This window comes from Meles meles, chromosome 7 (assembly GCF_922984935.1).
Source record: "Meles meles chromosome 7, mMelMel3.1 paternal haplotype, whole genome shotgun sequence".
Classification (NCBI taxonomy): Eukaryota; Metazoa; Chordata; class Mammalia; order Carnivora; family Mustelidae; genus Meles; species Meles meles.
This window is the reverse complement of record NC_060072.1, coordinates 91,267,885-91,295,831: the sequence shown is the minus strand read 5'-3', so window position 1 is coordinate 91,295,831 and position 27,947 is coordinate 91,267,885. Positions and strand designations below refer to the sequence as shown.

General features: G+C 52.7%; 1 protein-coding gene across 6 annotated transcripts; it reads left to right on the top strand.

The window, feature by feature from the left end:
* Window positions 1–13,378: 13,378 nt before the first annotated feature.
* Window positions 13,379–26,611, top strand: SMUG1 (single-strand-selective monofunctional uracil-DNA glycosylase 1). 6 transcript variants are annotated; one of them, XM_046013517.1, is made up of 6 exons: window positions 13,379–13,470; window positions 15,635–15,818; window positions 17,923–17,979; window positions 23,690–23,991; window positions 24,697–24,783; window positions 25,027–26,611. In XM_046013517.1, exons 3-6 carry the CDS (start codon window positions 17,952–17,954, stop codon window positions 25,552–25,554), a joined length of 945 nt encoding a protein of 314 aa, XP_045869473.1. In that variant the 5' UTR covers window positions 13,379–13,470; window positions 15,635–15,818; window positions 17,923–17,951; the 3' UTR covers window positions 25,555–26,611. The 6 variants fall into 6 exon arrangements, with proteins under 6 accessions (XP_045869473.1, XP_045869471.1, XP_045869472.1 ...); XM_046013515.1 differs by having other exon boundaries at window positions 15,635–15,997; XM_046013516.1 differs by lacking the exon at window positions 24,697–24,783 and having other exon boundaries at window positions 15,635–15,997.
* The last annotated feature ends 1,336 nt before the right edge of the window (window positions 26,612–27,947 follow it).

Here is a 27,947-nt window from a genome sequence, read left to right as displayed (position 1 = left end):
GCTCTTGACCTCTGGATTTGGAACACTGCCAGCTCCAGTATTCCTTCCTTTTCTCTTGCTGGGGCATCTGATGATTCCTTGTGTGTCCTCTTTCTCACACAACCTATCCTAGTCAGGACCTTCTCTCTCCTGACGTTTGGAGTGGGCCTCAGCTTCTGAATCTTTCCCCTTGGCTCTTTTCTGGGACTCTGTCCGCTGCCCAATGGGCTTGGAGGGAGGGGAGATGGGAGGATAAAAGGAAGGTGAAGTGGTGGCAGATTACACTTGCCCTTGACACCAGCAAGTCATTCTGTAAGTATCATCTCCATCTGTTTGCTGTTTAGCAATCCTATCAACTCATAACCTAGCATGGGGCCCCTTCAGATAGTAGTAAGCTCTAGTTCCTCATGTTGTCCCTCTCCCAAGCCCCTTTCTCCCTGGATCAGGTGCTCTCAGGTCCCCTTCCCTTCACCACTCACTTGGGGAGGGGTCGTGGTTTTTAGGCATCCCTCTATTATAGCCCATTTCACTTTCTGTTTATGTAAATTTCACTCTTTATTTACAGAAGGTCCTGCTTTGTTTATGACCTGCCTGGGGTCAGTTTCATTTTTGTATCTCCAGTCTCTTTCCCATGCGCTGTGTGTTTATTCTTCTGCTTGGGGCCCCTCATTGCAGGCTCTTCCCTAAGACCCCACTCTGAGAGGGCACAGGGCAAGGGAGGGCCTGGGACTGATTCCTGGGATCCTGCTGCTTGAGGAGATGTCGGGGCTAAGAGAGGGCTCAGGAGGGGAATGGTGGTGCCTCTGACTCCTGGCCTGGCGAGGCTGAATGTAGGGATACCTACTGAGGAAGAGAAGCAAGCTAGAGGGGCAACCTGGCTCCCGAGAAGGCCTTCCAGAAGAAGACGGCTTATGTGCCCAGTGCACTGGGTTGGGGTGCAGGCTGCTGTGAGAATAGGGATCTCCAGCCTCCTCCAGCCCTGGCCCCTGGAGGGCCTGTCCGCAGAACATCCCTGTTCAGTGTATGTTCTCTGCAGAGCTCCGGGGGCAGGGCCGGGGTCAGGCACAGGGGCAGCTTCTGACAAGACAGAGCCTGTCCTGAGATAAACACAAACACAGGGCCTGGAACCAGCCTCTTGTTTGGAATTCTTGGTGGCTGGGGGGTGGCGGTTTTGGGGAGGGACCCGTGGGTGGGAAAGGAATTGAAGGGGGAAGGGCAGACCCACTGGAGGGTCTAGGGGCACAGCAAGAGGGGACCGCAGCCCTGCAGCCCTTGACATTGTTCGAGGACTTGTTGCTGGTGACTTTGAGGAAAGGCCCACCTTCCAAAGTCCCCCGAGACAGACCAGCCTTTGCATGAAACCACTCAGTGGTGGGCCGGGGTGGGTGTGAGCAGGGAAAGAGAGATCTGGGGCTTCTCAGCACCTCGGGGTCAGGAAGGGGAGTGCAGCCCAGTCTCAGACATAGTAACCAGTCCTTCTTCTTGTCTGACTTGCATGGCTCTGGCTGTCAGGGACCGGGTGGGGGTGGGGGCTTGGGAGCAGGTGGAGGAAGCAGGCTCCTTGGTCTTCCCTGCAGATTACACCAGGAGTTGTTCATCTCAGCCAGGTTCTGAGCGTTATCTGGAAAACGCTCCAGGGAACCAGCTCCAGTCCTGCCAGAGTCTTTATCTCGCCTGCAGACAGACTCAGTTAAACTATTCCCCTCCCTGTGTGTATGTATGTGTGTGTGTGTGTGGAGAGGGGGGGCAGCCTCCTCCCACCCCTAGCAGCTCCCCCTTTCCTTATGTCTTTGGGGGCATCGCAGACATTCTTCCTTTTCCATGTCCTCTCTTGTCCCCAGTCTTGGTCAGGCTGGGACACTGCTGCAAAGGAGGTGTCTTGTCCCACATTTTTGGAAAGCTGGAGAGAACCTCCCGCCTCCCTGAGCTGTTTCTCCTTTCTAAGCCTCGGGTTTCTCAGTAGCAGAGGGGAGGTGAGTGTGCCGTTCTCCCCATCGCCAGCAGAGGGCAACACACACAAGCCCAGACAGAAGGGTGTGGAGGCTCAGGGGGTCCGAGGTGGCCAAGGCGGAGATGAGAGGTGGGACAGAGGAAGCTTGCAGCCTGGGGACTGGCTTGGGGCAGAATTAGTGGAAAGTTTCTAGGATCACTAAATGGGGTGGGAATCTTTAGTTTTTGCCTTATTTACAAACTCTATAGTAGCCAATAACGTTGGCTACAATTGAGGGCTTGCACTTTATAATATGTCAAATTCTCCACAAAAGCACGAGGTCCCATTATTTTCACTTTACAGAAGGGTAAACTGAGGTTTGGGAAGGTTAAATCATGTTAAGACATGTGCCCAAGGTCACAAGCAAGGAACTGCCGAGCTGGGATTCAGTGGTCCTTGGGAGGTGGCCCCTGCGTGGGGGTTGGCCTCATCTCCGAGACATGCAGTAAGGAGTAAGGAGACTGGAAGGGGTCCTGTGGCGCCCACCCAACCCCCTCTCCTTCCGGCACCCAGCAGGGTTCAAAGAAGGAGTTGGGAGGCTGGGCGGGGGACACCTGCCCCCACAAGCCTCCCTCAGCCTGGCCAGATGCCTTTGGGGCCTGGAGACAAGAGCTGGAGAATGGGGCTGCCATAAACAGTGTCCGGCCGCACGGTGAGGCTGTAAAACCAGCCCAGCGCGGCTGGAATGCGGAGGGATCCAGGAAGGATTTTCCGGCCCCCGGGTCTGGTCTGATAGCATCTTTGGGGCCCTGGGGTCAAAGGGGAGCCCGCCTCCCTCTCCTCCCTCTCCTGGCCATCCTGCTGTCTCCTTACCCCTTCCCTGCCCACTCCTCCCCCACCTTTCTATAGCTGTGTCCATGTGTCTTTCCCTTGACTTGGTTGCTCTCGGCCCCTCTGAACCGTTGGTACACCGCCCCCCGACCCCGCTGCTCCCCTGAGCCCATTGTCTCTGTAACTCGGAGACTTGTTTGCCTCATCTGTAAAACGGGGAACAGTGCTAGCATCTGTCTTAGAGGATAAATGGTATTTGTAAAGCACCTAAGACAGTGCCTGGCTCATATTAAGTGCTTACCTGTCTATTAATATAATAAAGATGAGTGTGTTTGTTCCAGTTTTCTTTCCTGCCCAGGGATCCGGGTGCGCCAGTGGGTTTTCTTCTAATTTCTCCTCACAGCCTTCCCCGGCATGTTGGAAGGGAAGTGGCTGAGGGGAAGGGTGGCTCTAAGGACCCGGTACAGGCTGGATGTCCCATCCGCAGGCCAGGCGGCCATCCCTTCTCTAGCCAGCAGGGGGCAGCAGATGCTCGGGCTCTGTGATGCGCAGGAAGGGGTGTCCCCCAGCTACCGGGCCCTGCTGGGGGAAGGGGCCAAGGAGGGCCTTGAGGAGGACCCAATGGTTGTGGGTCTGTGGCAAGGCCAGGTTGAGTCCTGGGGCCTTCCCTCCTGCCCCCGTGCCTCTCTGTTTGTGAGGGTGGAGGTGGGGAGGAACTTGTCTGTTGCCCATGTTATGACATGTATGGGCACAGGCATGTGGTTTAGAATGTACCAGAACCACCGAATCAGCATGTTATAGCCAGAAGGGACTCCGAGATTGTCTGATGGTCTGATCTCCTTCTTCAGAGGAAGAGGCCGAGGCCCAGAGAGGGCAAGCGGCTTGCCTAGTGAGTTTTGTGGCGGAGCCTTGGGGCTCCTGCTCTGTTGCTCTTACTAGTGCATCTGTGCGTGTTGGCGTGATCTGGGTGTGTGTGCCATTCCAGTCAAAAGCCTGGGCTTGGGGCGCCTGGGTGGCTCAGTTGTTAAGGGTGTGCCTTCGGCTCAGGTCACGATCCCAGGGTCCTGGGACCGAGTCCCACATCGGGCTCCCTGCTTGGCGGGAAGCCTGCTTCTCCCTCTCCCACCCCTCCTGCTTGTGTTTCCTATCTCACTGTGTCTCTGTCAAATAATAAATAAAAACTTAAAAAAAAAAAAAAAAAGGCTGGGCTTCCGAACAAGTGGGCGCTCAGTTCCCAGCACCTGAGGTTGCCTCTGGGAAGTGGTTCTGTCCTCGCTTTCCCTGGCTCCTGGCTTCTCCCTTTCCTTCCGGGAGGCTCTGCCCTGGCTTTCTTCTTCATGGCCCAGCCAGATGAAGATTGGCCTTCTTCCCTACAATCTGGGTCTCTGGAGATTGAAGCCCTTATAATAATAACAGTTAAAACATTTGTAGAGTGGTTATTGCCCACATGCATCAGATCATTTAATTACAGAATCCTTCAACAACCTTACCAGGGAGGCACTCTTGACCACTTTCACTTTATACGTGAGGACACAGAGGCACAGAAAGGTCAAAGGCCTTGCCCAAGATCACACAGCGAGCAGGTAATGAGGCTGTCCTGGGGGAGCTCCAGGCACTAAGCACAGGGTATCCTACAGCGGGGAGAGCACTAGCCACACCCTCCGCCCACTGCTGCTGGAGGGCTCACCATAGGCCAAGCTCTTCTCACCAGGCATCGGCTTTCATCCTCAGGAGAACCCAGTGAGACAGGTTTGATCGCCTCCGCTTTGCAGAGAGCAGAAGTACAGCAGGTGAGCAGGGGAGCCAAGCCTCCATCTGAGCTCTGACTGGCTCCATGTGAAACCCACGCACTCAGCTATCTGCTGACACAGTGCTCTCAAACTTTACATCACCCGAGATCTTGTTCAAAGGTAGATGCTGGTCCAATAGGCCTGGGGCAAGGACTGAGACACCGTCTTTCTACAAGCCCCTCCAGGGGCCGGAGGCTGCTGGCACATGGGCCAGACTTGGAGCACTAAGGACCCAAGGCTCCTCCCAGTCTCAGCATTCCGGGCTTTCTCTGGGCCTCTGTGTCCCCATCTGTAAAAGAGCATCTGTGAGTTGGGATTCTGAGTTCAGAGTCTCTCCATCTTCCCCCCATTACCTTATGCTATCTCTCAGTGCCGGCAAGGTGTCCCAGAGAGGAGGACGGGGAGGGAGTCTTAAAGACCTCCTGGTGTGTCCCGTTTTCTAACAGCTGGGACCCCTGAGGCCCCGGGTGGGTAGGTCTTCTCTCCAAATCACAAAGGACATTTGTGGCAGGCATGGAACCAAAACTCATGTTCCTGATTCCCAGCCAGGTGCTCAGTGCTCTTCCAGAAAGGGCCTTGGGTGCTCTCGGAAATCACAGGGAGTCCGAACTGCTAGGCAGTGGAAGGGCTGGGGGGTCCTGTGAAGGTCTGTGTGAGTTTTTGTTAAGGGCAGTAGCTTCAGGGAGTCTGGGTGGTGGAGTCGGTTAAGGGTCCGTCTCTCTGTTTCAGCTCAGGTGGTGATATCAGGGTCAAGATCTTAACGTGGTGAGATGCAGCACCACATCAGGCTCCACGCTCAGTGCAAAGTCTGCTTAAGTTTCTCTTTCTCCCTCCCCCTCTGCCCTTAACTGCCTGCACTCTCTCTCAAATAAACAATAACCTTTAAATAAATAAATCTTTAAAAAAGAACAGCCTGCTTCTCCCTCCCCCACTCCCCTTCGTTGGGTTCTCTCTCTCTGTCAAATAAATAAATAAAATCTTAAGAAAAATAAAAAAAATTTAAAAAGGACAATAGCTTCAAAAGGGAAATTGAGGTACCTAGAAGCAGGTTGCCCTCCTTTCATTGGTGCTATCCCATCAGCCTCGGTTTCTCTCTCCTTCCTTCCTCCCTCTCTGCTTCTTACTGTCTTTACTCTCTATCTACTTGCTATCCCACCTGTTCCCAGCCTGCCAACACCCAGAGTTACACGTGTGACTTCGAATGGTCATTGACCAATCTGCATGGACAGCTCCACTCTCCCTTTCTCCAGCGCAGTCTCGTCTCCCCATGCTCTGTGCTCTCCAGCAGACCTTCAGCGGGAACAAGTGTCCTGAGGTTGACAGAGGGGGATCTGCTTGTCTGGGAGGGTCTAGAGCAGGATGGTGAGTCCCATCCAGGCTGGGGATGGACCTTTTGCAGAAGCCGGGCTTCACCCCTGCTTTCAGAGGCAATACTTAGGTCGATCTCTCTCCTGGCCTTTGGCAGGGGGTGCAGCGAAGCACCCATAACCCTTGGTATTTTCATGCCTCTGACACTGCCTGATCTCTGGAGGGGTTTGCTGACTTCACATGTTTATCTGGAGGAGGAGTGGCCCAGCCACCTGTCAAGGCAGCCCCCTAGAAGAACTGGACCCTGCTGCTCTTGGTCCCTGAGCAAGGCTGAGGCCCTTCTCCTGGCCTTTCCCCACGGACTCTACAGAAGTTTCTGCATCCTGGGAAGAGGCCAGGAGGGACTGATTGATGGAGTCATTCATTCTTCCAAGGCCTATGGACCTTTTTCCATGTTGGGTGCTGGGATGGACATCACATACTTAGGTTCAACTGAGGTCCTGGTGAAGAAGGGGAAGGAGCCCGTACCTGAGCCCCAGAGTGGAAGGGAGGTCTCAGCCACATCAGCACTGAGAGGCAAGGCCAGGAAGAGATTTCCCAGAGCTGGGGACTGAGGAGGTGTGGAGAGGGGAGAGGCCCTTCCTGCCTGCACGTGTGGGCTCTAGTGTGTGGGTGGTGACCTGGGCAGGTGACTCTGCTTCTCTGGGCCTCACTTCTCTCCCCTGAAAAGGGAGAGTTTGAGATGAAGTCAGAGTTCTCAGATGCTGACTCAGAATCACGGGGGGATTGGGGTAGTGGGGGTGCTGGTTAGGATCCAGATTCCCAGGTCTCTCTGATCCAGGAGCTCTGGTGTCAGGACATAGCCCTGTTCCCCGAAGCCTGCCGTGGTTTGGACGGGCAGCCAGTGATGGGTTGTGGAGCTTGGAGGCTGGAGGATGTCCTGAGTATCCTCCTGCCTCCAGCTCTGATTCACTCATCTGCCTGCAATCGGGAGGAAGCCACTGTGCTTGACTTGTGACAGTTCCAGAAGCTTCGATCCCAGACAGGCACTATCACCCCCATTGTGGGGAGGAAACCGAAGCCCAGCTCTGTTACAGGAAACAATCCTGAGCTTTTTAAGCCCCCACTTCAGGTCGATGACTTTCTTCTCCTCTCTTTGTGTTGGTTTCTCTTCTCTTCATGAATAACCCTTACCCTTTTCCATCTCCCACCATCTTCCTTTCCTTTTCTCTCTCTTGCTATCATTTCCAGTTTCTGAGCATCTTAAAGAGTTTCACAGAATGTCCTTTTTTTCTGGGAAGTCTTCTGTGTCATTTGCTCCAGGTGCCTCCTCCAAGGGGAGTCCAATATTCCCCATTCCTTCCTTATAGATGGGCAGGATAGAGGATCATACGCATCATCTTTCTGACGGTCACCTGTCTTACCTGACTCCCCCTTGCCTCCTGCTCCCTCCCTCTCATCCATCCCCAATTCAGGTTTCAGAATTATTTGTTTGGTTTATAACAGAGGCAAAAAGCCAGAATAAACCCCAGGGAGAAATCCTCTCCAGTCCCAGCAGGAAGGACTGAGGTTAGATGCCTGGAAGAACTTCCAAATAGCCAAAGGAAACAGTCCTGGAAGGAGGCTGTGGATTCCAGGAGGTATGGGGAAGCCTGGTCTCTATCCAGGTTTATGATCCTTTTCCTTTCCCTAGTTCCTCCTCTTCACACATCCCAAGTCCCTATAGGGTGACTCTGTACATGGATGCTGGGGGAGGGCCCAGTGGTCATGGCTTCCTTAGGGCCCCACTGATGCTGAAGGACAGACTGAGGCACCGTCCTGCTGCAGCCTCGCTCATTGTTCCTGCTCTGGGACCTGTGCTCTCACCATTCCTAACAGCCATCCCTTATCACAGGGAGTAGGCAGAGAGCCATCCTCTCCCTGAAGAGATCTGTGTGTGCACCCTTACATCTGTGGAGCTGGGCTGTGAGCAGCTGTGGTGAGGGTGTGGGCATGCTTGGGTCCCCCATGCCCTTGCCCAGGACCTGCAGAGGTCCTTCTGGTCTCTGCCCTGCCCCTCACCCCCGCCCCTGGAATCAGCTGGTGGGTGTGATGAGCTCAGGGCTACAGATTGGGGTTCTCTCCAAAGGCGGGGCGCCAGGGGTTGCCTCCACTGGGGCTGTGCTTCCCTGGTCCCTTGCTCCCTGGCTGGGAGGGCTGGGGCCGCAGCAGGCCGAGCTGCCTGTCCTGCCTCCACATGGCCACAAGGGGGCTCCGGGTTCAGGTTTTTCTTTTTTTTTTCCAGTGGAGCGGCAAGGATTCCCAGCAGCCCCACAACACAGAGCTTTTCTGGAAGTGTTGGCCATCCTCCTGCAAGTGCCTCTTGAAGGGTCTCTGCCAGGCTGGGAGGCCACCAAGTGGGAATGTGGCCTTTGCCCTTCATAGTCCTATCCTAGAAGTACCTCTTTTCTCTGTCAGGAAGTCTTCCCAGTTGTCTACCCTCCATGTTTACTGCTACTGGGGTGGTGGGGGGAGGGGGGAGATGGGGCTCAAGGAGCTACATTTTTTTTTTTTGCATTACCAATTCTTCTTACCCACCCCTCCCCACACTTAAAATAAAGTATTTATTCTCTTTCCATTCTCTGACCATTAGAGCTCTGATTCTGCTCTGCCATCATACCTGAGGACTGGAGAGATGGCAGCAAGAAAGATGTAAGCTAGACATTAGGAGGGACTTCCTAACAGAAAGGAGGGGCATGAGCTTCTGAAGGGTGATGTACACAGGTCGGTTGCCTGTTTACCTGGGGTGACACTCTGGTTCTGTGGGGTTGGGAGAGTCTTTTGCGATCCTTGGTTCTACCTATACTGCCCTAGCCAGGGTTAGAGAGGAGAGAGGGGAGCTGGGTGTATTCACCTGTCACTGCATCTCTGAGCTGTGGAGAACCATGGATATTTCTGGGCCTTTAGATGATGGGGATGAGGGAGAAATCTGTGTGCAATCTTTCAAAAGAAAACAGCTGAGGGGCGCCTGGGCTGGCTTAGTTAGTTAAGCGTCTGCCCTCGGCTCAGGTCATTATCTCGGGGTCCTGGAATCGAGCCCCACATCAGGCTTCCTGCTCAGCATGGAATCTGCTTGTCCCTTTCCCTCTGCTCCTCCCCCTGTTTGTGCTCTGTCTCTCTTCCTCAAGTAAATAAAATCTTTAAAAAGGGGGGCATCTTGAGGCACCTGGGTGGCTCAGTGGGTTAAAGCCTCTGCTTTCAGCTCGGGTCATGATCCCAGGGTCCTGGGATCGAGCCCCGCAACGGGCTCTCTGCTCTGCAGGGAGCCTGCTTCCTCCTCTCTCTCTGCCTGCCTCTCTGCCTACTTTCAATCTCTGTCAAATAAATAAATAAATAAATAAATCTTTTTTAAAAAGGGGGCATCTGGGTGGCTCAGTGGGTGTACTTCTGCCTTTGGCTCAGGTCATGATCTCAGGGTCCTAGGATGGAGCCCTGTGTCGGGCTCTCTGCTCAGCAGGGAGCCTGCTCCCCCCCCTCCGCCTGCCTCTCTGCCTACTTGTGATCTATGTCTGTCAAACAAATAAATAAAATCTTTAAAAAAAATCTTAAAAATAAAACAAAAGCAAACACCTGAATCCCTCTCTCCCCCGCTGGTGATCATTGGCCGAGGAAAGGATGAAATAACAGAGCCATTTTCGGCATCCGCTTAAGTGTATCTTCAGAACCCTTGTTAAATCTTTAGAATCTTGGATTGAACATCATCTGCCTACTAGGCAAAGACTGAGTAATTGCAGGGACCCTCTCCCTAGAAGGGGAAGTGAGACCACAGCCTCGCACTCCTCCATGGGGTGTGGAGGTGACTGGATCCCCCCAGCCCCTGTACCTCGACTTTCCCAGTGTGATGTGAAATGTTGTCTGCCTCTCTTTCTTGTCTGTCCTCAATGCTGAGAGGGCCTTGGGGCTGTGGGAAGAGAAGGGTTTCAGACCCAGATTCCACGTCAAGGAGGCAAATGGAGCAGCTCCCTGTCTGGGTGCCTACATTTGGGGGGTGGTGGGGAATAACTCCTACCTCTTGGGTAAATTTTTGAGGTAGTGTGCATTAAAAAGCCTCAGGGCACACAGAATGGCAAGGGTTTCTGCTTTCTGCCCCCTCCCCAGCCTCACTTGTTCTTGGAGAAAGAGAAATGTGCCCATTTCCCAGACAGGAAAATAGGGACAGGAGTGTTACTAAGGCCCAAGTCCAGGGTTTCTGCTGGGAACACTTGAGAATTAAAAGTTTGGGCTCCCCCTTCTTCTCCCTCCTTCTTTCTTCTTTGGCCTTCTCTGACTCTTCTCCCTTCTGCCCTTTACTCCACCTCTTTTATTTCTTGTTTGTTCTCCCTTTCTTCCTTCTCCTGTTCTCCTTCAGTTCAGTTCCTCTGTTCCTCTGCCTTCCTCTCTCCATTCATTCATTCATTCATTCATTCATTCAGCATGAAGTTAGGTGGAAGGGATTATTTAGAAAACCAAGAAATGCTGCCATCCTGCACCCTTGGACAACCTCCTGGGACTCCTTTTGTATATTGCAATTGCATATTTCTGTTTGACCTCCCTAACAGGCTGATGCCTCTGTTCCAGCGGTCTGCATCGGAGAAAACAGGTGGTAATGAAATTTGGTCCAATTAGACAATGTAGGCTCTGGGGAAAGGGCTGAACTGGACATGGGAGCTCCTGCCCTTGAAGGACTTGCGGTTAGGGAGAGAGGCTGGGCTGTCAGTAGCAGTGTGACAAGTACTGCCTTCAGGGCTTAAATATGGTGTGTGTGGGGGGCGGGGAGCCTCAGAGGAACAGCAGGGAAGGCTTCACAGAGAAGGATGAGCTGGAATTTTCCAGTTCATGAGGTGCTGGGAAGAAAGGTAGTCCTGTTAGCAGGATCCCCATGGGCAAAGGTATGTTGCCAAGAAAGGGCAAGGGGAATTCAGGGAACTGCCAGGGATTTTGTGTGGCTGGATCCCAGGGAGATTGTGGGAGACTAAAATCCCAATGTAGAAGTTAAGCAATGATATCTAATGGTTAGCTCATTGGACAAGAAGAGGAGTGCTGAACGGGGTCTTGCTCAGGACCAAATGAACAACAAGGACAGGGTAGGAGAGGGGACGTTGAGAAGAGTGGTCTGGGCTCTCGTTTTCTCCCTACTTGCTGCCTGTATGGCGCTGGGAGACTTACTTAACTGATCCCGGGCCTCAGTTGCCTCATCTAGAAAATGGGGATAGTGATGCATCATTTACCTGGAGATAGGTAAGACAAAACTGTGTGGATTCTTGAGGTGCCTTCCAGTATTGAGGACAGTATTATGACCACTCTGGACTGTATGACCAAGGAAGTCTTCATGGAGGAGGAGGGCTTGGTGCCTGCCCTTAAAGAATGGCTAATGTTGAACTAAAGAGAGAAAGGTGGAGAAGGTTGGGGGCAACGTGGGGACAAGGTCAGAGGGAGGACAGTGCGGGGCTAGTGCATGGGACTGAGATACTGGCTGCAGGGTCGTGGGGGGAGAGTAGGTGGCCCTTAGCAGGGCCCTTGGCAGAAGGTACATGACAAAGACTCACTGACCCCAGTGTGGGAACCCCACCTGCCCTCCCACCCACCTACTCTCTGCCCCCAACCCTCCTAGGGGCCAGACTGAGCCAGAGAGAGCCTGGCCTTGGAGGAACAAGGTCTGCGGGATGACTGGGAATCAAGGACATGCAAATGAGATGCAAACAGTATGCAAATGAGCCACTCCTAGCTACACCCCTGCCTCAGGTCTGTTTTGTCTGGGGCAGAGCTAACTAACCCGGAGGACATGGGGAGAGCATTGGGCCCTTTCACCTTCCCTGCCTTCACCTTCCTGCTGGGGCTCCTCCTGCTGCATTGGATAAGCCTGTCCAGGCATGGGGGACACAGTCCTATATGGCTCTTTCGGTTCTGCAGGCCCAGGAGCTATCCCTGCAGCTGGAGCCCTTACCCCTCCTGTCCATCCCTGGTTGACTGGCCTGGCTCCTGTGGGAGCCTCCTCAAAGCTCCGGGAAGTGTCTGATCTCACTGAGAGGGTGTGTGAAGGGCAGGTCAGAAAGATGGCTGGAGATGGAAGGGGCTGCTGGGATGGGACCATCAGTGGGCAAGGGAAGGGTAAGGGACAGGGCAAGGAAAGACCTGAAGAGAACAAAAATTCCCAGGAAATGGATAGCCTTGGATCCTGTGAACACAAAGCCCCAGAGATCCTGAGAGACACATTCCAGCAGAGACCCTGACTGACAAAGACAGACAGACAGAGCCCTGCTCATGTGTCCAGCCTGAGACACCAGTGCCTCTGTCAGCTTTCTTTGGCCTGTCGGCCTGTCCCTGGCTGACGGTCCCTTTGTCTGTCTAGTTCTTTGTTTGTTTGTCTCTTTGTCTGCCTGTCTCTCTCTGGGCTTCTCCTTCCTACCCCTCTCTGCTGTCTGTCTGTTGGTCCAGACCTCTCTGTCTGTCATGGCCCTCTGCCTTGTCTCTCTCTTCAGGGAGAGAAAATTCCTCACTGGGATCGTTCTTACTTTTCTTCCTCCTCTGGAATTTGGGTCTCAATTCCCTCCTTTCTGGGATGGCCCCATCTTCTGCCTCCTATAATGTATATGAGAACCAGGAGTGTGGGTGGGTGACCATATTTATGATTGCTCAGGCATTAGAACAAAGGGGTTAATTCATTGGGGAGACAATACTGCTTTCCAACCTTCTAAGGACAAAGCAAGGAAAAAATAATGACTGCAGCATGAGACACAGTGGTTAGATATCCAAAGGGACTTCCCAAAAGGGAGGTGTGGAAACATTACAACAGGTCAGCTCAACGATCTAGCAACCACCTTCATAATCTCCTATGGAAGAGCCCCATGGAAGGGAGATGGGCAACATGACCTTCCCAGTCCATATAGTCTAAGAAAATGTCTTTTAACGGTGTAAGATAGGGGGGCTTGCATGAGGTGTCTCTCATACCTACCAATCTCTGACACCAGCTATGGAAGTTCCCAGCTTCGTAATTGCCCAGGTGGCTGGGGAGAGGGCCCCAAGGGAAAAGGGTGTGGAGGAAGTGCTATCTATTTTCCCCACCTCCACCCTATTTCCCACCATCTTCCCAAGCTCAGGACCACCCCCCTCCCCAATCCATGAGAGATGGCTGCTGGGGACGGAGTGATGTATGTAATGCAGATAAAATGTCAGCAATTCTAAATGGGTCCGGAGATGCAGCCGTGGGGGGGTGGGCAGGGAGAGAGGGCGGAGCAGGGGGAGAGAGGAAGGGAAAATGAGATGAGGGTCTTCACCAGGGATGGCAGCAGGGGCAGACACCCCCTCCCCCCAGCAAAGGCCATCGGAGGGGTGGGCCCAGGCGGCAGGAGCCCAAATGAGATTTTGAAGAGGGAGCTGGAGGGTGGGGGGTGGAGGCAAGGAGGAGGCGGGTGGGGGCAGCGGGGCTGGAGCTGCTGATGTATAGCGGTTTCATAACTTCCTCAGTATTAAAGGCAGGTTCATGGGGAGGGCAGCGCCATTAATCACCAGGCTGAATGGGGCTGGGATTTGCTGAGAGACACGCTTGCTGTCTGCTGCGCCCGCCTGTCTCAGGGCGGGAGGGGGCAGGCAGGGATGCCCCTCCTGAACTAAGGGGTAAGACCCCAGGAACCTATTCTGGGTGTGGGGCAAGTGGGTCCTTGCTGGTCCGGAGGGAGCTGGGAGGAAGACTTGGAGGGGGCTGGGAGGGGGCACTGGGGACCTTGGCAGGAAGAAGGAAAAGGACGAGGAGGGTTGTGATAGGCGCTAGGGGAAGTGGAGTAGGGGCTGGGGGAAGTGATGGGGGCCAGAGGCTGAGGGGGGCCCTGGGGGAGAAAAACTGGGGAGGGAGGATTGTGCATTTGAACATGAAATTGATCGCATGTAAATATAATGCAAATAGCATGCAAACGAGCACAGGATTTCTCTGGGTCCGCAGCTCAGGCATTCTATTTCTCAGACTGAGAATTGGGGCCAATTTGCATCCAGTTGCATGCCCAGTGCCTTGTTTCTTTATTATTAATATTTTCAGAGAGACGACTCAAGGTCTTAGTTGTCAAGGGGGGGTGTGAGGAAGTCAAGGTGAGGCTTGGTGGCCCTCTGGGCTTTCGGCAGAAGGGTGGGGTCACCCCTAGGAATGGTAATATCAGGAAAAATGACAGGCCTGGTGACCCTGAGGGAGCTGAGTGGTCGGAGTCCTGGGTTGTGCCTGAATTGTCGGGGGTCAGAGAGGCAGAGGCTCAATCGTGAGGCAGAAAGATGGAGAGAGACAGATCTCCATAGCTTTGCAGACAGACTCTGAGCTGGTCAGAGGAGGATGTGTCGCATGTCCTTTGTGGTAGGCTTTGTCACCCTCTCTTCCAGGTGACGAATGAAACGATTGGTCTGAGGTTCCAAGGGGTAATGATCTTCCTAAGGTCGGACTGCTGGCAACTGCCAAGCCCCCAACTCCAAGTTTCCTTGAAAGTTGAGTGCTCCTTTCAACCCACTGTAGGAGCATCTCTAAATGACATAAACAACAACAACAACAAAAAAGAGCAGATACTCTTGTTTTCAACAGATATTCATTGAGCACCTAAGAGGTACAAGGCAGTGGGCCTATGCTCAGAGAGAGGAGACTGAGTGCTGACCTCTCGGAATGATCTGGCAGGGGCCATAAAGCATTTTAGGAACAGGTGAACCGCTTGCCAGTTGGTGACAAGGGTCCCCAGGGAGGTGCAAGCAGCGGGAGGATCAGAGAACGCTTCTAAGGTGAGGCAGCATTTGAGTGGGCCTTGGGGAGTGAGAGGAACTTATCCAGTGGCAGCACATTCTGGGCAAAGGAGACAAAATGGGCCACTGCGCAAAGGCAGGAGAGAAGGAGTCAGTGCTGCTTTCCAGCACATGCCAGAATGGAGCGTGTGGAGAGGTGTGAGGCAGGTCAGGCTGAGGTGACAATGGGGGATCAGGGTATGAGAGCATGGGGAGGCCAGATCAGGCATGCAGGTGTCACCCGGAGGCCAGCCAGGAGTGCAGAATAGGGCAAATCACTCATTCCATCCTTGATCCAGTCAACAGACATTCCTTGTACACCAGACACGGGTCAGCAGTGCCCAGGTAGCTCAGGAGGCAAAGCCCAGGTGTGCTCCCTCCTTTGGGGTGTCTAATCAGCAGTAGTGTCCTCGTCAGTCATGGGGACATGGAGTCTGGCCCTCACAGTGCTACTCTGGGGAGCAGAACCGTGAGCCCACAGGAAGTACTTAGCATGGTGGGTGTGGGAGGAGAGCTCAGTCAGGGTTCGTTACTGTCATCATCCTTATCACTGCTCTGAAAGGTGTGAAATGGGAGCCATAGGCTGAGAGAGGGGTCAGCTGTCCAGTGTGAACCTGGGGACAGAGGGAGCTGGGTAGCATGGGTGGAAGGAGGGGACAGGCTCACAAGGGCTGCGGGGACAAGAGAAGGCAGGCAAGTGACAGAGCCAGAGACAAGGGCAGGGGAAGTGTGGTCTGGGAACACTGCAGTGGGAGAAGCAAGGCTGGGAGGACTCATCCTCCGTCAAGTCCCCGCTCTGTGCTGGTACACTGGGAGTGCAGGGCAGTGCAGGGCCTGGGTGCTGGGCAGGCTGGAAGCAGGTATCTTTGGTTCCCTTCTATGCAGCCCTTCTCCCAGACTCTTGACTCCTCTTTGGCTCCACCCGTGGGAGAGGCTCCTCCCACTTGGCCCCCAGTCCTGCTGGAGGCCTTGGGGATCAGGCCAGGCCCCTTGGCTGGCTGTCCATCTGATATCTGTGTGGTCTCCTCAGGAGAATTGCTCTGGACAACTCGAACGCCGCTCAGACGAATTGTCCGGCCTCCCGGCCCCGACATCTCCCACCACTGCATCAAGCCAAATTACTCGGCGCCCCCCAGCCTGGGGCCCTGGTGAAATCCGATTAGTGAAGAGAGTGCCGTGCTGAGCTGACAGCTCCTCCGATAATTGCTTCCCAAGTAAGCGATGCAAATCAGACCATCCAGCCTGTCCTGCTCCTCTCCTGGGGACCCAGTCATCCGAGCCCCAGGAATGGGAGAACACCCGAGCTGGAGAGACTTGGAAGCTGTCACCCGCCTTCAGTTAAGTGGCCATCAATCCGTAAAGCTGGTCTGGGCTGCTGGAAGGGCTGGGAGTGGTAAGGCTGGCCAGGGACCCCTCCGGCTATACATTTCTGTCTCCTCTGAGAGGCTGTCATGTTGCCTCTCATCTTACCCCTTGGAGAAGTATCCTCTGTACCCATTTGCCAGTGGGGCAGAGGAAGGCAGAGATACAGGAGACACAGGGACAGGGACATGACTAAATGTGTTAAGACATGGAAGGTTGCACCAGCCGGGCTTTCCTGGTTCTCCAGTTCTGGGAGGGAGTGGGGAGCGGGACGTGTGGGACCTGCAGATAGCCTTCTCCCTCTATGAGTTCCCTCCCCACTGGGCTGGGGAGAAATCAGGGTCCTTTTAAGGGCCTGTTAATACCTCTTTCTTAGTGCTTTTCCTTCCTACATCTTTACCTCGAGTTCTTTCTTTCTCTGACCCTCTTATCCAATTTCCTGCTGATCTTGGAGACCTGAAAAGTAGTTTACTTCTCTTGTAATCCTAAACTTCCGGCCCCTAGACTTGCCCATTTGGGTCACTGTCTTTGTGGAAATCTCCAGGGATGTGTGCCCAGTCTTGTCCTCTGTGTGTGTGTGTGTGTGTGTGTGTGTGTGTGTGTGTGAGTGATGTGGTTCTGTGGTATGGATCTTGGGTTCTCAGACTAGCGTCTGCCTGAGACCCTGACACATGGTTATAACAACAATAACTAACCTTTAGGGAGCTACCATTCTGAGCTAGGCACTCTACTGAGCACCATGTAATTAAGTCATTTAATTACCACAAAAGAAGAGATGGTTTACAGTGATAATCCCATTTTACAACTGAGCTAACTGAGGCACAGAGAAGTTAAGTAACGTGTCCAAGGTCACTGCTAGTAAGTGGCAAAGCTGGATTCAAATTCAGGCCGTCTGAGTCCCAAGACCATGTTCTAAAGGCCTCCGCTACGCCACCTCTCCTCTCCGTTGCTCTTTTAATGTTTACTGGGCTGAGAGAGGGAAAGTGCCCAGCATCATAGTGGAGCTTGGGGATATGGCCACTGAAAGGCAAACACCAGAAGCCCTTTGGGGTTCCCTAGGGCAGAGGTGGCAGGAGCTACCAAGGGTCACGTCTGGTACTTGGGGAGAGGGAAACATGGCCCTCACCTTTTCCAATCCCCAATATCTATTTTCTGCACCCGAGCCCTGCAGCTGGACAACTCCCCTCCCTACTCTGAGAGCATGGAGGCAGGGGCAGGGCGGATAGATCCTTCTAAGAGCCGGTGAGCCTGGAGTCAGAGCTAGGATCACCAGAGGCCGATAGATGGCGCTCATGGCCCAACACAGCCTCAGGAGTTCGCCGAAACCGACGGAAAACAAGCCCTCAGGTTAACCCCTTCCCGCCTGAGCTCCGGCCCCAGGAGCAGCCTAGTGGGCAGCAGAGGGCCCTGACCCAGGCCCAGCTAGCCCCAAAGGAGTGACCCAACTCTCTAGGCTCTGTTCAGGCCACAGGTCTTCTTCTGTTCCTACCCCATAAGTTCTATCCATAAATGACAGTCAGCCAGCTTTTGGAGATTTCCCAGAGGGCTAGGAGCCTGGGACATAGGCCAGACAGGTTGGGAGGGCTCCACCCTAGCCCAAGTTTCTTCTCTCAGGCTCTACCTCTTGAAAATTTATGGGTCTCTGTTTCTAAGCACTCCCACTGCAGGGTTTCTCACTTCCATCTTCCCTCAGAAGGACTGACCAGGTGGGGAGGCATCATAGACAGAGAAGGCTCCCAGATCCTTCTGGGGTCAACTGCAGGGACTCACTGTGGGGTTGCCCAAGACTCAGTTTCTCCCTATGTTCAGACCTCCTATCTCTGGGTTCCTGGGATAAATGGGGTAATGGGGACAGACACAGTTATCTAATTCTTCCTGGAAGCTGACATTGGGAGTTAGGGTCCTGGAGGATCTCTGCTTGCCTGCCACACATTTCCCTCATTACTTTCTTATCAGAAGCAGACTTGGAAATTGGAGGGGCTGCCATGGTGATAAGCTGGAAGTGGTTGGCAAGCAAGTGGCAGAGGGGTAGGGTGGGCAGAAGGGCTGTCCAAGGGATGGTGAGGCCCCTAGAATTTAAGTAATAAGATGATAGCACAGTGTGGGTCCCCGCCAGCCTATTTTTGTTTGGCAACATACAAATGCATAGATTTATGAAGACAGAAGAACCTGAGAGGTCAGTCAGTTCTAGAAGCCTGGGATACTCTTATTTCAGACATTTCAGAGAAAGAAGCAGAGGCACAGGGTAGTTCTACACAGAGGGGGACAGATACATAGATACAGAGAAAAAGCTATACTGGCTCAGTCAGTTAAGCATCAGACTCTTGGTTTTAGCTCAGGTTTGATCTCAGGGTTGTGAGTTCAAGGCCCATGTTGGGCTTCACACTGGGCATGGAGCCTACTTAAAAGACAAAACAAAACAAAACTCCCCATAGTTAGAGAGTAAGGGTAGAGATACATTTACATAGGTGGTGAGAGACAAAGACACAAAAAGGGAAAGAATCTGGCACAACCAAAAGCTCAGGAAATAACAGACTTTGTGAGGTGGATGATTAAGTCTGTTTCCAAAGTTTGGCAAAGGTGGGGTTGGTTTCTACCTTTGGTGTCAGAGGGTTGTTGCTCACATTTCCCTAAAGCCCATGCTGCTTTTGTCTGTTGGTAGGAGGCCAGGGAAAGGTTGGCGAGGGGGTAGCATCCTTGTTTTCTCACCTTTTACTGTTCTAGGGTCTACTGGTCTCCTTCTTTACCACCTGTAGGGAGACCTTGCTTCTTCCAGATCTCAGGAATGGCTGTGCTGAGGTGTGCAGGAGGTGGGCCATATCCAGAAGGCAATCAGCCTTACGGAGTTTCCAGTACAATGAAAACCTTATAGTTAGGACACAGAATATACTGAGATGGAGGACAAGAACAAAAGTGGGGGTGCCTGGGTGGCTCAGTCTTTGGCCGTCTGCTTTCAGCTCAGGTCCTGGAGCCTACCCCACATCGGGCTCTCTGCTCAGCAGGGAGTCTGCCTCTCCCTCTGCTGCTCCTCTTGCTTGTGCTCTCTCTCTCTCTGTCAAATAAATAAACAAAATCTTAAAAAAAATAAAGAACAAAATTAGGAGTGGGACAGCTCTGGACATTGTTTTGGATTGGGGAGTTGGGAGGTAATGGATTATTAGGTGCAGCCATGAGATTAGGAATATTCAGGGAATATTTGAGGGGAAGGATTGGGAAGGATGGGAGATTATAGGGGTGGGTAGATTGCATGGCAGAGGAGGGAGAGAAGTCAAATGTGAAAGCCATGGAGACATAGGCTTGGCAGTAATGGGAGATAGAAGAGTCTCAAAACCATCAGTAAAGAATTGTTAGGAGATTCCAAAAGTGCCTCTGTGGTTGTTTTATTATTATTATTATTTTATTATTTTTTAAAGATTTTATTAATTTATCTGACAGAGAGAGATCACAAGTAGGCAGAGAGGGTGGGGGAAACAGGCTCCCCGCCGAGCAGAGAGCCCAATGCGGTACTTGATCCCAGAATCCTGGGATCATGACCTGAACTGAAGGCAGGGCCTTAACCCACTGAGCCACCCAGGCGCCCCTCTGTAGATGTTTTAGATACAGTCCTTGGAGGGCTGCAAAAGAGAGATCTCTTATCTGTGGGGTAGCGGGAGGACTAGAAATGGTCTTTTAACCACTGTTAATACTCTCGGGTGAGTTTTGAGATTGGGGATGGTTGAAGTTCTTTGGTTCGCAATCCTGTTCGGACAAGTCTTGTCGATTAATTTTTGGAAGGGTGTTGCCCTTTAGGGCTAGAAACCAGGGCCTTCGTGATCCTTACTGAGCCTGGCCTCCCTGAAAACTTTCTTGGTTTTTATGCCCTGATATAAGAGATATACTACATTCCCCAGAGTCACTTAGGGCTAATTTAACGAGCCTTCCGGGGATTTAAGTATTTCCGGCGGAAGTTGCCGCGGCTACGCCAATCTCTTTCCATAAACAAAGTAGACTACGACTCCCACTGTCCTCCGAGCCCGGGGGCGGGGAAGGGAACCGGAAACCGGATAGAGAGCTGAACCAGGTGAGGAAGTAGGAGCCTGGGAACCTGGGGTCCTGAGGGGCAGGGATGAGCCTCTCAGGCTTGCCGGGCGGTGTCAGGCTGGGAGTCGGAATGTTTGTGCTTTGGGGATCTTTGCTCTGTCTGGGGCTTGCCCCGGCAGAGGAAGAGTCGAGCCCACGGAACCGGCCCGGAGAGCCTGCGGCGACGTGGTTTTCCCGTCGGGCGGAGCCCGAGGGCGGGCGCGGAGATATCCTACGGACCCTTAGCCGGTGACCCTCCCAGAACCCGTAGGAGGGATAAGTGGTGTTTTAAAATCCAAGTTCTACTACTACTGCTGTTAGTTTGAGGATTTGCTGATTGTCCCTGTCGATTCCTTGACTTCCTCCAAGGGGAGTGGATAGTGTCTTTGATTCCTTCTTCTCTTACTGAACTTAGCGTCAGAGACCCTAGATGGCCAAACTTATTGCTGGATCACGCTGAGCTTTCTTTGCATTTAGTATGACACTGTAATTTATAATATATCTACGTTTCTTAAGTCTTTGGTTCTTCGTGGCTTTAGATAGGACTTTCAGGTTCCTCCTTTGGGTTCTCATAGTGTATTGTTTTGGAAGTTAAAGCTCAAGCCACAGTGTATTGCAGTTGTTTATGTGTCCTCTCTCGGTAGTTTATGAGCCTGTCCTACATTTTACTTATTTTGGATTTCTTCCTCGTCCAGAGACGACCACAGTGCCTACCATGGAAAAGACTCATAAATATTGGGGAAAAAAAAGAGTTAACAGTTGGTCGTAGGTTGGATTGAATTTGTGGTTTTCATTTCAGAGAGAGGAGAGTTAAATGATTTGTTTAAGAGAAACTTAGAGATAAAACCAGAATTAAAAGTGGATTTGGGGGGCGCCGCGGTAGCTCAGTGGGTTAAGTCTCTGCCTTCAGCTCGGGTCATGGTCTCAGGGTCCTTGGATGGAGCCCCACATGGGCTCTCTGCTCAGCGGGGAGCCTGCTTTCCCCTTTCTCTCTGCCTGCCTCTCTGCCTACTTGTGATCTCTCCCTCTCTGTCAAATAAAGAAATAAAATCTTAAAAAAAAAAAAAAAGTGGATTTGGTTGACACCCAGACTGTGTCTTTTGCTCTTAGATTAGGTTTGAAACTGGAACGCTGCAAATAAAGCCTTATCTTTCTTTTTTTGTACCCTGCAGCCTTGCTATCTCCAGCACAGCTCAACCTAAGACTTGAGAGAAGTCCCTGAGCTGGAGCAGCGAGTCCCCTAACATGGGCACTACATGGGGATGTGCACAGCAAGGGCTCCAGAGATATTTGAGTTCTACATGGCTTCTTTCTTGGCTTTTGTTTGAGCCCATTTGGCCCTGGTTAGCCATCAGGACAAAACAGTAAAAGACTTTGGGATCAGTCTGGGGAAGGGTTTCCAAGTTTGGCCCTGATATTTTTTCTCTCCCACTTCCCCTAAGCCAGGGTCCGAGAACAGATTGATGGATCAAGCTGTTCTGTCAACTCTGAGGTCTCGTGAGGGAGAAGAACCTTGATCCCTGCCCCATGGGAGGCCCAGACATGATGGGAACACACTCAGAGCCTGGCAAACCCTCGGAAACGATTGGAGTGCAAAGTGGGCAGCTGAGCCTTGAGTGAACTTGGGCTGTAGAAATGGAGAGGAGTCCATCAGGAAAAACTCCTTGGTAGAAGGTCGTTTTATTTATTTATTTATTTGAGAGAGCACATGAGAGGAGAAGATCAGAGGGAGAAGCAGACTCCCCATGGAGCTGGGAGCCTGATGTGGGACTCAATCCTGGGACTCGGGATTATGACCTGAGCTAGAGGCAGTCACTTAATCAACTGAGCTACCCGGTGCCCCGGTAGAAGGTCATTTTATTTATTTTATTTTGTTTTTAAAGATTTTACTTATTTATTTGACAGAGATCACAAGTAGGCAGAGAAGCAGGCAGAGAGAGAGGAGGAAGCAGGCTCCCCGCTGAGCAGAGAGCTGGATGTGGGGCTCCATCCCAGGACCCTAGGATCATGACCTGAGCCAAAGGCAGGGGCTTAACCCACTGAGCCACCCAGGCACCCCTAGAAGGTCCTTTTAAAGAGGACTGAAAAAGGTAGGATGGACAGAGTTGAGTGGGTATTTGTTGACTACCTAATAAAAGCCAGGACCTCAAAGATAACAGAGAGAAGTTGAATGGGACCCGGCTTCTGATCTTAAGTCTAGGGAGGCAAGGTGTGAATTCAGGAAGAAGCCATGAACCATGGTGACATGCAGTGGTTTGAACTTTCATCAATCATCACAGTCACCTGAGGAATTTTGTTTGAAATACAGATTCCCAGGTCTCAGTCCAGCCCTACTCCTGTGTGGGATGGGGCTGGGAAGTTTCAACAGTGCTGCAATGTCCTAAGGAGGGCAGGCTTTACCAGTGGGATCATTGGAGCCGCATCTCGAATGGTGTGTGTAGAGGCAGAGGAGTCACAGTCCTGGTTGGCTCAAGGAGTGTATTTGGTTGGGTTTGAAGAAATGGCATGTGCAGAGTTTTGGGAGTTGGGGTGGGAAAGGCATTTTTGAAAGAGTGTAAGTGTCAGACTGGAACACTGGGTTTGCATGGGAATTGTGAGGAGGAAGATTAGAAGGAACGGTCTTTGTAGGCTATAGAACTTGCTGGAGTGCTCCCTCTGCCTCCTCCCCACTTCTTCCTTCTTTCTCTTCTGCTTCTCCACTTCCTTCTTGCCTCCCAGCCCTCACTTGTGTGTTAAATCTGATTCTATCCTTTGTATTGCTATTATTGAATGGATATTATTATTCTGAGTATTTGGATGAGAAAACCTGAGGCTCTGACCATGGTTACATAGCTTATAAGGGTCTATTCTGAGTCCAGTAATCATCCTGCACTGAGGATTCTTGAATGTGGGCAAGAAGTTGGGCTGGGCTTGTGGGTGGTGGTGGTGGGGGTGTTGGATTTGCAGGGTGGCTGATTGAATCATCTCAGGCAAGATGAGGTGGGTGGTTAAGAGCATGGCCTTGAGTCAGAGAGTTTGGGTTCATATCCTGGCTTCATTACTTGCGTGACCCTGGGCAAGTTGCTTGATCTTACTAAGCCTCAGTCTTCTCACCTGTAACATGGGAGCAATAACACTCGCCTCATGGGGTTGTTACAAGGATCAATGAGGTGTACTTGGCACAGAGCAATTGCTCACCACCTGGAAGCAATTGTAATTAGCCTTCTGTAATTAGTCTCTGGGCTCTGGCTGTGCACCTGCATCTCATTCTTCAGCACATTGGTTTCCAGGACACAGCCCATCCTGGCTGAGCTTGTTTTATTAAGGATGACATTAGAGGTGCGGAAAGTTTGCCACTGGTAAATATATATTGAAAACCTCCCATATGCTTGGCATGGCCTAGGAACTAGTGACTCAAGGCTTATACCTGATGGAAAGGAGGTTTGGAGTGGGGGGAATGATGGGTTATTCTCATCAGGTGACATAGGAAGAGGAGGGATGCTTGAAGCGGGAAATGGAAGAGCCCTTCACTACCAAGAACTGAGATGAGCTCTGTCAGACCTAGAGCGTGGGGGGTGACTGACAGTCTCCTCTGCGCCCTGGAAAGTTTAGCCCTGGCCAGTCTGGATCCCTCTCACTCTCCGGCTGAAGGCTGATGGAGCCTCTGTCCATCTCTTTTTTCCAGGTGGCAGTGACGTGGCTGTGCCCCAGGCTTCTCCACCGGGGCCCCTCCATGAGCCTGCCAGTACCCTGATGGATCTCCAGCCTTGCCCTCGAAGCTTGGCTGAGGGCTTCCTGGAGGAGGAGCTGCGGCTCAATGCTGAGCTGAGCCAGCTACAGTTCTCGGAGCCCGTGGGCATCATCTACAATCCTGTGGAGTATGCGTGGGAACCACACCGCAGCTATGTGACCCGCTACTGCCAGGGCCCCAAGGAAGTGCTCTTCCTGGGCATGAACCCCGGACCCTTTGGCATGGCCCAGACTGGGGTAAAGGGTTTGGCTTCCCCTGGATGGGGAGGGGGAGGCTCCGAGGTGGATATTTGGCTGTGGGTGCGGTGGGGGAGGAGCATGTGCCTGGCTGTGGACGCATGTGGGGCCGGGCCCCCTTGGCCCCTCCCAGTACACACGCTGGCTCCTGTGGTCTCAGACACTCTCCAGGCCCCGCTGCCCAGAGTTAACCAAGCACATTAATGGTAGTTCCGTTTCCCCTGTGAGCTGTCCACTAATTGCCTCTGCGAGCCCTTCCTTCCGCTGGCCCCATCCATACCTTGCCGGATCTCCTCTTTCCCTGGAGTGTGGTTGTGGTCAGAGAGGGACCGGGAATACCGGGTCCTCAGGGAGACTGCCTGATGGAGGTGGGTGTGGGAGAGGTGCAGAGCTTTTACCTGCTTCTGTGTCTGAGCTGAGGAGAGGCTCAGAACAGAGCCTGCTCTGGGGGCCTGCCTGCTTTCTTTTCAGACCTGGGGATGAGTGAATGCCCCTCAGTGGGGGTGCTTGGCAGATGGGGGAGGGGATGAGGCTTCAGGGCAGGAGGCTCAATCGCTTTTATTGACCCCAACTGGGGGATGAAAGGTGATCAATGATGATCGATGGAAATGACAGCTTGAGGCTCCGGGCTGAGAGGGCACCCAGAGAGCGCTGGTCAGTCCTGTCCTTGTGCCTCCTCTAACCCTTGCTGTCTTTCTGTCTCAGACCATCTGTCTGCCCCAGTACCACCCATCACATCCTGTGGAGGGCCAGGTAGTCCCATATACTCTCTGGATGTGGTTCCAAAGGCAGGTGGGGATAGAAGCAAACAGATTCTTCTGCACCACAGTCCACAATAAAAAACTGGAAGGATGGGCAGGATCAAATTGTAGGGCCAGAGTCATCCTTGTCTCAGGCCTTAGGTGAAAGTGGTGGGAGTGGGGGTGGGGTGTCCAGGCTGGAACTTCATGGTGGGTATGGAGGGGTCAGCTGGTGCAGAACCCAGGTGTCCGATCTTCAGACTGAAACCCTCCTGTCTCTTCCCCCCTCTGGCAGGTGCCCTTTGGGGAAGTGAGTATAGTCCGGGACTGGTTGGGCATTGGGGGACCTGTGTTGACCCCGCCCCAGGAGCACCCGAAGCGACCAGTGCTGGGACTAGAGTGCCCTCAGTCAGAGGTGAGCGGTGCCCGGTTCTGGGGCTTTTTCCGGAACTTCTGTGGACAGCCTGAGGTCTTCTTCCGTCGCTGTTTTGTCCACAATCTGTGTCCTTTGCTCTTCTTGACTGCCAGTGGGCGCAACCTCACGCCTGCTGAGCTACCTGCCAGGCAGCGAGAACAGCTTCTTGGGGCCTGTGAAGCGGCCCTCTGCCGACAGGTGCAGCTGCTGGGGGTGCGGCTGGTGGTGGGTGTGGGGCGGCTGGCAGAGCAGCGGGCGCGACGGGCTCTGGCAGGCCTGATGCCTGAAGTGCAGGTGGAGGGGCTCCTGCATCCCTCACCTCGGAGCCCCCAGGCCAACAGGGGATGGGAGGCAGCAGCCACAGAGAGACTGAATGAGCTGGGGCTGCTGCCGCTGCTAACAAAGTGAGGGCCCCTGTAGCCCAGCACAGGAGGTTTTCCAGGCCCCCAGGTCATCCCGGGGCAAGCAGAGGACTGTGCCCCGCCTAGACTGGAGCCACAGGCTCCTTCTGGGCTCCCTGATTGCTGGGACCTGCCGTGGCAGTTTTGACACTACTCCCTGCATCCTTCACCTTCTTTGAGCGTTGCCCCTGCGGTAACCGGCTGCACGGAGGCTTGGCGTCTGTAGACTGCTCTACCTCACCGTGTCCTGGGGAGCCTCCGGTCAGCTGTGAGTGGCCTGAGCAGTGACTTCTGAGGCTGTGTTTGCTGTGTTTGAGAGAAGAGCCTGCCAGGATCCTCACCTGTCCTCTTAGAACAGCTGCCTTCAAGTTGAGCCTTTTCCTCACAGGGACCAGGACAAATGGAGGGCTGTGGGTGTTAACGAGTGAACTTCTTCCGGGAGCGGAAGCTGAATCAGAGAAAGGATTCAGCGTGGCCGAGTGGGGAAGACCAGAAGACTGGCTTTCTTCATGTTGGCTTTGAGACTTCATGACTTTGTCATCTTTATGACTTTGGACCAATTTGATGAACCTCTCCAAGCCTTGGGATCCTCGTCTGTAAAATGGGGCTCCCTGCCACCTGGGCTGGTGGGGGTTAAGTGAGATAACACTTGAAAGTGCCTTGCATCGTGCCTGGCAGTTGGGGGCTCCTGCTTCTTGCTTTTTTGCCTCTTGATTGGGATTGGGGTGTCACTGTACCACACTACAGGGGGAGCACCCCCACTCCGAAGACCTTGCTGGGTGAGCGGTGGATCCTTGTCCTGCTACAGGTGGACCGATAACTTTATGAAAAACCCAGCCTGTGATTTTTCAGTCCGAGCATTAAAAACTCTCAAACCGGGCGCCTAGGTGGCTCAGCCAGTTAGGTGGTTGCCTTCGGTGCGGTCATGATCTCTCAGGTCATCATCGCTCAGATGCCCCACTCAGCAGGGAGTCTGGCTCTCCCTTCTCGTATCCCTCTGCCCCTACCCCTACCCCCACTCACGCACTCTCTCTCAAATAAATAAATAAATAAGAAAAAAGTCTCCTAAATCCTTTGTGTGGGTCCTTTTTCCCCCCTCTTGCATGTCCGAGATGGGAGGGTTAGTTTAGATTTTCCCTTCTCTTACCTCTTCACTGTTTGCAAAGGGTTCTTGTGGGTCTCTAGGGAGATGATGAAAAAAAGAACTCTCATGGTCTTACCAGAGCTTAAGTGTCTCAGAGGTTTGTCTGCTACTCAGGGCCCTGTGGGGAGCAGGCGATGAGTGGATGGGAGCACGCTATTTCTGTCTAACTCATTTCTTATGTCTGTAGGATGACTGGTTTGTGTGCCCTTCAATAGGACTGGAAAGGTGACTCAAGTTGGGAATAGAGTAGGTCTTGCGACTTTAATGAGGAACACATGATTGGACTCTAGCTCCTGGGACAGGACAGCTTCCAAAATGAAAAAGATTTTTAGTATAGGTGAGCCTGGCTGGCTCAGAGGAGCATGAGACTCATATCAGGGTTGCGAGTTGGAGCCCTATATTGGGTGTAGAGATTAATTTAAACACACACACACACACACACATATATATATGATAAACTTAAAAATAAACCATTTTCTTAGTGGAAGTGTCCCCCTTTATCATTTGTATGATAAAGAATTTAACTGGCTTTTGTCAGTTGATTCCTGGGAGGCAAGTGTCTAAATCCTTGGAATTTCCCAAGTGATAGGAGGGTCCTTGTTATGCACGGAGGGCCGCTCAGACCACACACCTGAGTTTATGCTGAAGTTGACTCTGGCGGGGGCCTATGCCATAAAGGCCAACTGTTAGATTGGAGGATTGGGGCTATGAGCCAGGTGATACCAGCTTGAACTGGGGGCTGGAGATCGAATTCAACCATGGGTGTCAGTGATTTCAATCATTAATAGCTATGTAATGAAACCCTGGACACAAACTTTGGCGAGCCTCCTGGGTGGTGAACACAATGGGTGTGGGGCGCTCTGTCCCGTTTCGGTGGGGAAGTTGGGACTAGTGGCTAGGTTTGGAACCCTTTCAGATCCCTGCCTCTTTGTATCTCTTGGGCTGCTCCTGATCGGTATCCCGTGTAACAAAACCGTGGTTCTAAGAAAGTGCTTTTCTGAGTTCTGTCATTCGAGTGAATTACTGAACCTGAGGGCATCATGGGAACTCCTGAATTGTAGCCCGTTAGAGGTACAGATAGCCTGGGGACCCCTGAACTTGCAGCTGGCACCTGAAGTGAGGGAGGTCTTATTAGGGACAGTCCCCTTAGACCTGTGGAGAGTGTGCTGACTCTGGGGAGTTAGCATCGGAATGGCATTGAGACTTCACCCCCCCACCCCCCCTTCCCCCAACAGGTTAGACTCCTCTTCTCTCTG